Here is a 14116-nt window from a genome sequence, read left to right on the forward strand (position 1 = left end):
CTACCTTATTGCTATTAGCTCTGATATACTCAAGTTGAACAGGCTGTAACTCACATTTTTTATATAAAGCTGCTACTCCTGTCTTTTTAGTATTATATCCTTATTAAACATTCTATAACCTTGTATTTCAAAGTACTTCCTGTCGTCAAAATTGTCTCAAAGGTATACCACTTGTAACACTGATCTATTATAATTTTATAATGGCTAATACCAACTTTTGAAGATTTTTTATTTAAAGTTATTTATGGTGTGTCTTCTCCACATCACATGCAATTGGCTACTTTACCAGTTTAAACTAGTAGCAATTTATGAATATTTACTTAAAGTAGTAATTTTTTGTATGTTAAATGTTTTGTTTTTATTACTTTATTTGTAGTGTTATGTTTTAACTGTAATATACATCTTGTTACAATATTTACTTGTTTTTTCTTGCTTTACTTTTAGTCTGTAAGGTCTAAAGAAGCATTTATGATACTGTGATACTGTTGTGGTTTCTAATACTAATGTGTAATTAGGTTAGAAGTGTTGCAGCAAAATGAATTTACATTGTATTTATTTCATTTTCCTTCAACTTTTATATCTTAAAACTCTGGAAGTTTTGTGCTTACATCAGAAGCCATATAAAAAACAATTCTAAACATTAAGTCCAAGAAGAATAAACAGTTGGAAGGCTGGTATGTAATCCTATTTTACCTGTAGGCTTCTTTCATCTACTTTATTTACAATGACTGTTTTTTTGCACTGTAAGCATTCACAAAATCTTTATGTAGGTTCAGTGAGTTGAAAGTTTGTGGAGTGTGTATAAGTTGAAGATGATAAAAAATAAAGAAAGAAAGACTAAAAAATTGAGAATGAAAATATGTAGTAATAGCTCTTATAATGAAGACAGTAATTATCACCCACATTGGGTAACTTGAAATTGTTTAAAATATCATTAAATCTCTTTTAGACTATCTTTTTACAAGCTGAAAATCAACTCCAGTCATGTCGAAAGGTTATTCAGATGGGTTTCAATATTCTTCATATCAGAAAGGAGAAATTACTGGAGGTAATGTGTAGAAATTAAATTGTGCAATAAACACTAATGAGAATTTCACTTTGTCACTGAATAATAATAATAATAATAATGTAGTTTACTAGTAATAAAAAAAAAATAGTTTGATTGTTAAAATTTACTAGAGTTTAATAGGTTCTAGCTTGTAGAAAAGAAGTATATTTGCTTTCAAAAAATTTTAAAAGCCATCAGTATGCTGTTTTGTTGTATAACTTGTAACTTACAAAAATGATTTTTATTAGATATGCCAAAATTTGGTCATACATTATGATAATGGTAAAACAAAAAAATATTAGCTGAAATATTTGTGGTATGTAGTAGTTTGAGTGTTTAACTATTAAAAGATTATTGATTTGAGAGATATAGAAGAGCTTACGTATTACAATACATTTCTAAATGTAGGACTACAGCTCTCACTACAAAAACTGAGGGGTTCATAATGTATTTTGGGGGCTCCTGTAAAAACATGAATTGCAATAAAATACAAAATCTTAGTAATATTGCAATATAGTGTATCATTTTCATTAGATGAGTATGCTGATGAATATGAGTTCTGTTTCATGTTTTGGAAAATATATTCTAAGGACACACTGTACAACAAACAGAACTTCAATATTTTCACAAGTTTTAAATGTTGGTTTTAAAAGTGAAAACAACTGGTATTATGACCAGTTCCTCCCCTGTTGCACATGTATCATGTTGTTTGTTTTGCAGCTGGACAGGATGAATTCAACAGGCTTTCACAAGTAATTGGTACGAACATACAGAAGATTACCCAGAATGGTATGTTCCATATTTCTGTGCATTACTTGAACTGGTTAATATAAAGCATATGAGTAGAGTTCAACCTAGTATTTCACTGTTTTATCCTTCCTGTTGGCTGGATGTAACTGAACACTTGTATATATATATATAAATATATATATATATATATGTATATATAAAAACAAAAAACAACTGAAAAGTATAAAAGGTTTCAGAGACACTTAAAGTTTAAAAGTAAAATGTATCCATTTTTATATGATTATTTTATTTTAAAAGCTTCATCTTCATTAAACTGTTAGGCTTAAATTATTTTTATTAAATTGTTAGAATTAAGAGATAGTTATATAATGGAGGCTCACAGTAATGCAGTATTTGAGGTCCATATTGTGTGACCACTTCAGAAATGAGGCTTGTTATAATGATGTTGTCAAATGGCTACATAAGGTGGGCCCATGATACGTTTGTTCATATCCTATTCAATCCCAAAGTTGCTAAAATCCACAAAGAACAATATGACATGGCCAAGCGGTTAAGGCACTTGACTAGTAAGCTAAGGGTCGTGGGTTCAAATTCCTGTCACACCAAACATGCTTGCTCTTTCAGCCATGGGGCATTATAATGTGATGGTGAATCCCACTATTCATTGGAAAAAGAGTAGCCCAAGAGTTGGCAGTGGGTGGTGGTGACTAGCTGCCTTCCCTCTGGTCTTACACTGGTAAATTAGGGATGGCTAGCACAGGTAGCCCTCATGTAGCTTTGCGCAAAATTCAAAACAAACCAAGCCAGTATGACATATTAAGATTAAAATAAAAATTAAATTTTGTTAAGAAAATGTAAAAGTATAAAACTATTTCAAGTACATGAAGTGTTTAAAGTATAATTACAGATCACAAGTGATATAAAGATGATAGTATTTATAACAATTTCAGAGCAACATCAGGGCATCGCATCAAAAAATAAATATAAATACTTTTATAGAAAATTCCTACTGAACATAATACAGACAATCCAGAGATTTAAAACAAATTTCTGCAAGTAGATTTCTGTAGTAAGGTTCACAAAAGAAGTCAATAGCTTTAAGTTCTCGATACAATTTGATGGATTCAACTTTAGACATATGCAAGAAGTTTTGAAGGTGGGTGTTGAATGTTCATAAGATTCAGCCCATTTCAGGGCTGTTGTAATGTTTACTTCATTTTATTTCATGGATTGCAGTGGTTTGGATGGGTCTTCATCCACATTGAACTTTTTATAACATGCATCATTATCATTTTTATTGATATCAGTGACACTTACTATCATTTCATCTTTGACATCTTTGGTTGTATGTCATCTCCAGTGAATTTTCAAACATTGTTCTCAGTATAGTTGAATCCATTGTACTTGCTGTCTACAAATTTCATTGTGCATTGTTTCTTCCATCATCACTACTACTAGCAGCAGCAGTTGAGTTTCATGTTGTGTTTCAAATGTTGGTCCTGTAAGGGGTTTTCAGCAGTTAGCTATGCATTTTGTCCTAACCTCTTTTCATATCTGATTGCAGATGTGGATGCCTTCTCTGAAGCTGAGATTTTTATCCAGAGTTTGCAACAATCAAATTGCTATTTATTTAAATGTTGCAATTATATTTCAGTTAAGGGTCACATTTTTTGTCATATTCTTTGGAAGGTACATGTATTTGATTTTGCCATCTGTGGTCTTGAGTTTAAGTAATAGAATTGCTTTCTTTTTCTAGCTTGCTATGTCAAAATGTCTTCTGATGAATGGGACAAATTATCCATGAAACAATTTGTTAAAGAATTGAGGAAGTCATCCAGGCACTTTGGCTGTTGATATAGAGGCACAGTAACATACTGACATTGATGTGGTGGAAATATCTTAATTTCTTGAAGTTCTTAATGAACAATGTCAGTAGTTTATGTTGGCTGGTAGAGTTACAACAGAGAAGGATAGTGAGATGGAACTTTTTGTTGAAAACCAGCCAAATTATTTTCTTGTTCCATTATCAGTGTCTTACCTGGAAGCATTTTATGGTACAGAGCTGTTTTGTCACAGTTATGAATCATTTATTTGGAATATCCACCATCTTCAACATTAACAGCGTTAGCAGACTTTTGTTCTCCTTAGTTGGTCACATGATTTATTTCATGGCAGTTTTTATAACACATCAGTCATGAATGATGAATGTTATAGTGAAACATGTTTTATAGTGAGTCTTGTATTTAATTTTTTATTACTAACAAAGCAGTGAATAGGTAATTGGAAGTTTTGTACAGATGCTTTTTAAATAAAGAGAAATGCATTATTAATATTTAAGTTGGATTTATTTATGTTAAATATATATATATATATATAATATTTTGACACTATTTTAAAAAATACTGCAGGTATTTATTAATTTTATTAAGGCAGTTAAACTATTAATATAAACTTGTGTAATATCTGATGGTTATACATCTCATATATATGTAGTTATACTTAAGTTATTGTATTAATCTTATTTTTCATCAGATTTTTTCTCATTTCATGAACAGAGACTATTTAAAGAGCTAAGCCTCCAAATATTATATTTACCACACCTAAAAATTGGTTAATTTCACTAATCCCACCCATACTTCATATTCTGAGGAGTACTTTTTACCACTTGTTACAATGTGGGTTTTTAAATAAAATTGTACTTCTCAACTTGTGAGGGTGTAGGTTTTATAATGAGACTAGTTATCAGCTTGTTTGCCTGCATTTTATGATAAAATTTTAGTTCTTAGCTGTTTGAGCTATGGAATTTATATTAAAATCATTCTCAGCTTGAGGGTAGGGGTTTTATTAAAAAACTAGTTCTCAGCATAAGGGTATGGGTTTTGTAATAAAAACTAGTTTTCAGTTGGTCATGATGTAGGTTTTACTATAAAACTGGTATTTAGTCCTTTATGGTGTCATTTTTGTTATAAAGCTGCAGTTCCTAGTTGGAAAATGTGAATTATCTTAAACTTATTGCCATGGTTTTATTTTAAAGGTATTTTCTTGTGGTAATGATGTAAGTTTCTTATAAAAAAAGTTCAATTTCTCAGCTTTTTATGTTGTGGGCTTTAATATAAAACTGTATCTTAAATAAACTTGTTCAATATATTTGAATCCTCAAAGCTTCAATATGGTACAAATTGCATAAAAATATTGTATTGTAAGCTATGTAATCTGCAGAAAGTAATATCAAATTTCAAATTATTTTATCTGACAACTGTTTTTTTAAATGCAATGAAATGAACTATGCAACAGGTGCATTATAATTTAGACAGAAGTTACATATCTGATATTTAAACTTTAAGTGCCAACATTCTGTTCTGTTCTTATTTGTACCATCTCTTTAATTTTCCAGTAGGTTAAGTTTTTCATAGCATACATATTTGACTCTGAATGTTTGTTTTTCAACAGTCAGCTCAGTTCAGAAGATGGTGAACCAAATTGGAACTACTCAGGATTCAGAAAGTTTACGCAGTCAGCTGTAAGTTATTAGTTTTACTCAGAACAAATTATTAGAACATTCAGTTTTAAGTAGAGGATTGGCTCAGCTGAGTTAAAATTATCATTCAAATTTTTACATTCATCTTGAGCATTTCACTCAGTTTGTTTAAGTTAGCTTTTAGTTTTTGAAGCTTGATAGTGAATAATTTAATCAACTTGTCTTGATTTCAGGAAATTGTTATTATGCCAAGTGGAATTAATATTTATAGTGCAGGGACGTCTGTTGTTTTTGAAACAATAAAGATAATAAAAATATTTTTTATGAATGAAGTAGTATAAATTATTTATCAAAATACATTTTCTCACAAAGTTTGTCATGATCATTTTCAAGCCACATTGTCTCATTCTTCCAAATTGAATGGTATGCCAGTTAAGGTTTATTATCATTATATTTAAGTAGTTGCATACATCTTTATCATGATTAGTCTCTTCTGTCTGTTTTTGACTGTCCTCATTACAGTTGGTATGTTATGCCTATTTAAGTTTGTATATCTTCATCACAGCTGGTATCTCTTGTTTGTGTGTTTTTTTTTTTTTTAAAGATATTTTCATGATTGCTGCTGTCTCTTGTATGTGTTTGTATATTTCACCATTGCTGGTATTTCTTGTATTTTCTGTATCTTCATCACAGTTGGTATTTTATTGTTTTGCATACCTTCATTGTTGCTGATATATTTTTGTTTATTGTCTTCATTACTGGTATATTTTGTTCTTGCTTTCTATATCCTCACCATTACTGGTTTGTCTTTGTGTTCTGTATATTTCCTTATCATTTCTAGTATCCCCTGTGTGCTTTGTTTTGTTTCTCCTGATCGTTGCTGGTACCTCTTATCTGTTTTGTTTTGTATATCCTAATCAGTGCTGGTATTCTTTGTTTTGTTTAATATATCCTTGTCATTGTTGATTTCTGTTATTTTGTGTATCCTCATCATTTCTCATATTAATTTGTTCCTATGTTGTTTTAACATATAATATTTAGGTATTTAGGGACAACAAAGTGACTTGATGGCTTGTCTCAGCTGTCTGATCATCTAATCCAACCTTTATCGTTAATATATCTATTAAGCTTTCATTTAAACTTGCTCCACAATGTCTGAAGGTAACCCATTTCATGAGACAACCACCATATTTGAAAAATAAAATTCTCTTAGCTGAAGATGACTTCTACATTGCCTAAATCAATATTTGTGTCTCATAGTTCTATAATTCTCACTGTTTAAGTATGGAAAGTGTTGATGCATCAATATTATCAATTCCTTTTACATTATTAAACTCTTCATTTGGATACCCTCTAACTCTTTTTCCAAGAGAAAACAGTTTTAAGGATCTTAATCTCTTCTTATATGACAACCCAATCCCATTCATTCTAGGTACCATTTTAGTAACCCTTCTCTGGATCATTTCCAACAATTGAATGTCTTTCCTAAGGAAGGAACCCAAGACCAGAATACAGTACTCCAAATGTGGCCTAAGCAGTGACATGTACAATTGAACTTATAGCCTCTTTAGACTTGTGTTAAATATTTCTGTAGATACAATTTAAAATCCTATTTGACCTACTACTAGCAACATCACACTTCTTGAATGGCTTAAGAGACCATTACACCAAGGTATTTTTCTTTCATGTCACTATTAAGGTTAGTCTCATCCAAACTATACTTGTAATTTAATTATGATAATCTGTATGCATTTATCATAATTAAAACCAATCTACCATTTACTTACCCAACTTAATAAATTATTTAAATCCTTTTGGAAAGCAGCAGCATCCTCTTGACATCCACAAACACCCAAGACCTTTATCATCAGCAAAATTAAGTAACTTATTGACCATTCATTTATCTGCGTCAGTGATTCTCAACTTGTGTGCCACAGTGTTTTTGAAACACATACAACTTTCTTGGAATTTTACAAGCAAGTCAAACACATCAGTTAATAAAAGCTACTATGGAGACACTCTGAAACCTTCCAAAGCATTCTATGGTTTTCATTGAACTCAAGCACTGAGAAGTTCATACTTAAATTTCATTCTCGACTGCAACGGTTCAATTGTTAGTTTAATTGTGGGGCAACAAGCACTTTGTATGTCATAAATGATGCATTAAACAATCAAACTGCTTTCTGGAATACGTTCTCATTCTGCTTATTGGTGGAAAATATTCAAGTAAGTCTGGTGCAGCTACAGCTACGGTTTTATCACTTTGAATTGGAACATTCTCAATTACCATTCTGCCTGCTCTGCAAACTGAAGCCACACTTGGAAACAAAACATTCAGCTGTGAAGGATAAGCCAAAAGAATACTTTGAGAATCTCATGGCTCAACAACATGAACAATCAAGGAAGCTCGTGAACTACATGAAGCTGCCCGAAGAAGGATTGATTGCAAGTTATAAGTTTGCTCAGTTGTTGGCAAAAGGCAAGAAAGTGCATACGGAGGTCGAATCAGTCATTGAGTTAGTGTTAGCAATCATTGTTGAAACTATGCTTAGAATGGATGCCATCAAAAAGGTTAAGCAAGTTCCACTGTCCAATAACACATTTTCACGCAGAATTGTAGACTTGTCGTCAGATTTGAAGGATATAAGTTTGCGAACACTTCAAAGCACCTGAAGATGAATTGTCTCTGCTGTGGTCTCTTCAAGTTGATGAATCTGCTGACGTTAGTGGAAAAGCTCAAGTTCTGGCTTTTGTTTGGTTCATAAAAGATGGAAAAATCGTAAACGGATACTTATTTTGCAAAGATTTGAAAAGTACAGCGAAAGGCCAGGACATTTTGAGTTGGTGAATGAAAACATTTTTCTCTTCAAATTACATTGGAATAACTGTGTCAGCATTTGCACCGATGGCTGTCCTTCAATGCAAGGAAAAAAGAAGGGATTTGTCATTCTGGTGCACCAACAAAATCCAAACATTAGGATTGTTCACTGCATGATTCACAGAGGTGCTCATCTCAAAATCTTTGCTGAAAGATTTGCAGTCTGTTATGAATTAAGTTAAGTGGTGAATTTCATCAAGTCTTGGCCACTTCAGTCTTGACTTTTCTCTCTCTCTGTGAGGTGATAGATTCAGAGTTCAAAAACTACTGTATCACACTGAAGTTCAATGGCTTTTGGAAGGAAAGGTGTTAAAGCGTCTTGTCCAACTAAAAACTGAAGTAATTTCTTTCTTGGAGGTTGAGGAAGCAGGTTTTGAATTTTCTTTTCATGATGAGATCTGGTGGCTGAAGGTTTAATTTCTCTCCGACTTATTTGACAAATTAAATTCTCTGAACTTAGGTCTCCAAGGACCATCTGAAAACATTATTACTGCAACGTCCAAACTGAAGGTCATCGATGGAAAGGTGATGCTGTGGAAGAATAAGATCTCGAAAGGAGTCCTTGATTGTTTTCCTTCTGTTAATGAACGTCTGTCAAAGAAGAAAATTGTCCCTCAAATTTTGAACACATTAAGCGACCTACAGTCTGCACTAAAACATTACTTCCCATCACTTGTCGACAGATATAACTGGGTGACCTATTCATTCAGAATCAAGGAGACAACAAATCTTACAACTGAGGATGAAGAACAGCTCATTGATTTACGAAACAAATTTTATCAATCATTATTTCCTGAAAAGAGCTTGGATGAGTTTTGGATTTCCATTAAAAATTCATATCCTGCAATCAGTTCTAAAGCAGTTAATGTTCTGCTTTCATTTGCATCTTCGTGGTTTTGCCAAATTGGGTTTTCAGCATTGATTGAAATTAAAGCCAGAAAGAGAAAGAGACTTCTTACAGTCGATAATGAAATGCGAGCTTGTTTGTCTATGTTAGAGCCTTGCTTCAATTTGATTTGCTCTCAGAAGCAGGCATAAATGTTACATTGAAAATATATGTAAAAATAAAAAGTTTTGATTTTTCTTCTATACCACAAAATTGTTAAAAAGCCTTAGAACAACACTCACAGCCAAAGCAAGTGATAGTATTGCCAATGTGCAGATATCATTAATATAATTTACTTTGGCCATGATTTTCATTCTAAGGCTTTTTAAGTTAACTCTTCTGTGTTACGTGTATCTAAACGTGATGCACAATGACATTATTATCGCTTGCTTTGGCCGTGAATTCCATTCTAAGACTTAATGTTTGCCGAATAACGTGTACCTAAAAAAATTAAGGCTTTCCAGGTGTGCCTCAAATTTTCAGATTGTCATAGTGTGCTGCAAGTCAGAAAAGGTTGTTGAGAACAACTGATCTAATGTAAACTGAAAAGAGCAGTGGTCCTAAGACTGAGCCCTGATGTACACCACTTGTAACATTATTCCATTTTGACTAAACTACATTTATAACAACCCTCCTTCTTCCATCAAGCTACTATGTTATCCAATTAAATAACTTATCCCCTACATCTGTAGAGATTTCATTACAAACTTTTTATGTGGCACTTTGTGAAATGCTTTCTGAAAATCTAGATACATCAGTTCTACATCCTTACCCTCATTTCCATATGCAGTAACTTTTTCAAAGAATGTGAAAAAATTGTAAGATTTTCCTTTAATGAAACCATGTTGACTATCAGATAAAATTATATGCTTTGTTAAATGACTTTGAAAATTGTTTATCAAGCTTTCCAAACCTTTTCCCCCAACTGATGTAAGACTGATAGCCTTTCATTACTGGGATGACTTCTGTTACTTTTCTTAAAGACAGGGGTGACATTAACTTTCCAATATTATAAAAAATTTCCAACCTGTTGGTACTTGCCTACTATTCAAGGACCTGCAACAAATTGTGACAAGTGGTTCACATATCCAATCCTTGACTTGCTTTAAAATCCTAGAGGAAATATCTGGTCCAGGAGCCTTATAATTCTTCAAACTTCCCAATTTTATTTTAACAAGCTCAAAATTTACCCAGTTGTTTTGAAGTTTGTTTTCATCTATCTGTTGTTCAAGATGAGGAATACTGCTCAAGTTTTAATTGGTAAAATCTGTAAAAGAAAAAGAGCAGAATTTAACAACCTGACCATTTCATAACCATCAGATAAAAACTTTTCTTTGTCATACTTCAAGGGGCCTCTCACCATCCTAATATTTTGTTTACCATAAATGTAGTTTTAAAAAATCCTGGCTGTTCATTTTTTTTGTACATGCTTTTGGATGATCCAAGTTCCTGTTTGACCAAATTTCTTGATATTCTATATTCTTCTAAATCTTTATAATAATGGTAAATTTTATTTTTTCTTACTCTGTGATGCTTTTCTTTGATTTCATCTCTCATACTCTGTGAGCCAACCTTGATTGTTATTTGCAACTAGTATTTTCTTTCTATAACAAATATATTTGTTTTGAATATTGAAAAATTTTTTAACATTTTTTCACATTTGTTCTGTATCTCCAAATAACTCAGCTGCCCAGTTCACAACAAATAATTCATATTTCATCCCTTCAACCATATGCTTTTTTTGAAATTTGGAATCAACATTATTTCTGATTTCCATATGCAGCAAAAACTTAATACAGCAATTATCACTTGTACATAGGTGTTCCCCTGTTTCCACCCTTTCAACCATTTTGTGTTAGAAATTGACAATAATGCTAGAATAGTTTTATTTCTACTAGGTTCATTGACTAATTGGTGAATAAATTCATTTTGAACAGTTTTCAGAAACCTTTCTTCCTCATGGTACTATAGCATTGCTCAATCAATGTCTGAAATTAAAATCACCCTTAATTACGACTTCATTAACAACTAAAATCTTAATCTTGGTGAAGTTTATCACTAATTTCATCAGTTTCATCTAGTGGTTTAACAAATTCCATATCTTCATTGTTGCTGGTATCTCTTCTCTGTGTTCTATATATTCTCATCATTGTTAGAATCTTTGTTTTTCCTGTATCCTTATCATCACTGGTGTCACTTATCTGTTTTATTTATCCTCATTAATACTTTTTTTTTCCTTATTTGTATTATTTTGTATATTTTCATCATTGCTAGTATCCCTTCTCTGTGTTGATTTGTATATCCTCATCATTGGTGGTATCTCTTGTCTGTGTTATAAATATTCATTATCACTGTTATCTCTGTATTTGGTATATCTTGATCATTGCTGTATAGCTCTTGTATGTGTTGTTTTATAGGTCCTCATTACTGGCATATCTTCATCATTACTTGTATACATCCTCATTATCATGTCTGTGTTATTTTACATCTTCACCTTCATCATTGCTGTTTTGTATATCTTCATCTCTCTCTATGTTGTTTTACATACTTTCATCATTATATCATATTCAATGTTTGTTTCCTTTGTGTTGTTTTGGATATCCTCATCATTCCTGGAATCTCTTTCTGTACATTGTTTTATATGTGCTCCTTATTACTGGTATCTATTGTCTCTATTGTTTGTAAATCATCATCATTGTTGGGATGTTTTGTGTGTTTTGTTTATCCTCATCATTGCTGATATCTTTGTCTCTATGTTGTTCCACACATCATTGCTGGTATCTCTCATCTTTGTTGCTTTGTATAACTTTATAATTGCTGGTATCTTTTTGTCTGTGTTTGTATGTCCTCACCATTGCTGGTACCTCTCCGTGTTGCTTTGTGCATCTTGATCATTTCTGGTATCTCTTGTCTGTGGTGTTTAATATATCTTTGTCATTGCTGATATTTCTGTGTGTGAGATTTTGTATATCCTCATCATTTCCCATATCAACTTGTTTTATATATCTTCATCATTGCTGGTATTTCTTGTCTGTTTTTCTGTACATTCTCATTTTTGATGGTACCTCTTGTCTTTGTTGTTTTGTGTTTCTTTATTACAGACAGTACCTCAATTTGTGTTTTATATATTGTCATTACTAGTATTTCTTTTGTTTTTTATATATTAATCATTGTTGGTATCTCTTATCTGTGTTGTTTTACGTACTCTCTTTATTGGTGGTATCTCATGTTTTTATTCTGTTTTATTATTGCTGTTATCTCTTGACTGTCATTTTATCAGGTCATACCATAAGTAATGTTTGAAAATTTAATGCAGAAAGTGCATCATCATTTCTGCCTTTGTAGAAGGCTTTAATCATTAATCAAATTACCCTTATGAAGATGGATGTATCTGAGGATCACATTAGGCATATAATGCTTTATGAGTTTAAAAAAGGCAATAGTGCAACAGAAACTACACGAAACATTCAAGGTGTTTATGGTGCAGAGGCTCTCAACAAAAGAAAATGTTGAAGGGGGTTTCAGAAGTTCAGATCAGGTGACTACAGCTTTAGTGATACCCTATGTTCAGGTTGTTCTGTTGAATTTAATGATGACTTGCTGCTGACTGCACTTGATGAAGACTGCTGTAACAGTTGAACTATCACAGAAGCTTAATTCAACCCATTCAACAGTTCATTATCATCTGTAACAGCTTGGAAAAGTCAAAATTTGGAAAATGGGTCCCACATGATTTGACAGAAGCCAACCTTAGGGCAAGAGTAGACTTTTGCACTTCTCTGCACTCTTGTGAACGTAACTCATCTTTTTTTGGACAGGCTAGTGACTGGAGATGGAAAATGGATATTTTATAAAAATTTTAAGTCAGACAATGGCTCAGTGCAGGTAAACTGGCTAAAGCACAGCCCAAAATGGTCCTCCATCTGAGGAAAGTCTTGTTAAGCATTTGGTAGGATATTGTTGGTGTGATCTACTTTGAATTGCTGCCACTCAATGTAATTATTACATCAGACATCTATTGTCAACAGTTAGAGTGCTTGAATGTTGCATGGAAAGAAAAGAGGCCTGCTTTGATCAGTCCATAAAGGTGTTGTGTTACAACATGATAATACAGCAAGGGTCACATCTGCAAAGATTGAAGAGCTAGACTGGAAAAAACTTCTACATCCTCCTTATTTTCCAGATCTTGTGCCATCTGATTATTATCTATTCCAACATTTGCAGAACTACTCGATGGAAAAGAGCTTGGAGCACATGAGGATGCCAAAACTACCCTCTACATTCTTTTTCTTCAAACCCCAAGAATTTTATAGAAGTAGCATTCAGAAGCTTGTCAGTTGCTGGCAGGAAGTAATTAATAATAATGGAAAATACATTATTGATTAAATAACATTTAAAAGCATTTGAAATCCTTTCTTTTTTTCTGAACCTAAAATTGGAAATTAGTATATGTGTGTTGCTTTGTATATCTTTGCCATCACTGGTATCTGTCTATTATTTTACATATCTTCATAATTGCTTGTACCTCTTTTTGTCTGTGTTGTTTTGTATATTTTCATCACGTTATCTCATATGGCTTCCATGGTTTGTCTTATTTTGCTTACATTCCTAATAGCTGAATTTTTTTGCAGTTTTTTTAAATTTATATATATGGCTGTTTATTTCACTAAAGCTGTTTTTTTGTTTGTATATATTTGTATTCATTCTCATCAAATCAGACTTCTGTGTATCTTTGGTGAAATCCACATATACCAAAGCTAGCATTTTTGTGTGTATAAACATTTACAAAAGTCCAATGTCTTGAAACAGCTATTAAACTTATTGAAGCCTAACCTTGGAAGTCTTATTTTTTGGTAGGTTTTAAGCAAGCTATATGGAGCAAGGTAGAATATTATAAACAAAACTTTCTAAAGCTTGAACTTTTTGTAAACAGGAATTAAAATAGAGTAAAAAATGAAATTAATGTGAAAAGGAAGTGATTATTTATTATTCAAATTTTCCAAAATATTGTTATAAAAGTGGCACTGTTTTGTTCCTTTCTAAAATTAATTTCATCTTTTTATGCTGTATTTTAAT

The 14116-nt window shown here is 32.0% G+C and overlaps 1 protein-coding gene across 2 annotated transcripts in view; it reads left to right on the forward strand.

The window, feature by feature from the left end:
* Positions 1-14116, forward strand: part of LOC143235254 (syntaxin-7-like) — a 39629-nt gene that overhangs the window by 3209 nt on the left and 22304 nt on the right. For both annotated transcript variants that reach the window (XM_076473213.1, XM_076473214.1), the window contains exons 2-4: positions 950-1048; positions 1769-1837; positions 5249-5318. In XM_076473213.1, the coding sequence (XP_076329328.1) occupies positions 985-1048; positions 1769-1837; positions 5249-5318 (203 nt within the window). In that variant the 5' untranslated portion in view covers positions 950-984. The remainder of the gene's footprint in view (positions 1-949; positions 1049-1768; positions 1838-5248; positions 5319-14116) is intronic.

The sequence above is a fragment of the Tachypleus tridentatus genome, chromosome 12 (genome assembly GCF_004210375.1).
Source record: "Tachypleus tridentatus isolate NWPU-2018 chromosome 12, ASM421037v1, whole genome shotgun sequence".
Lineage (NCBI taxonomy): Eukaryota > Metazoa > Arthropoda > Merostomata > Xiphosura > Limulidae > Tachypleus > Tachypleus tridentatus.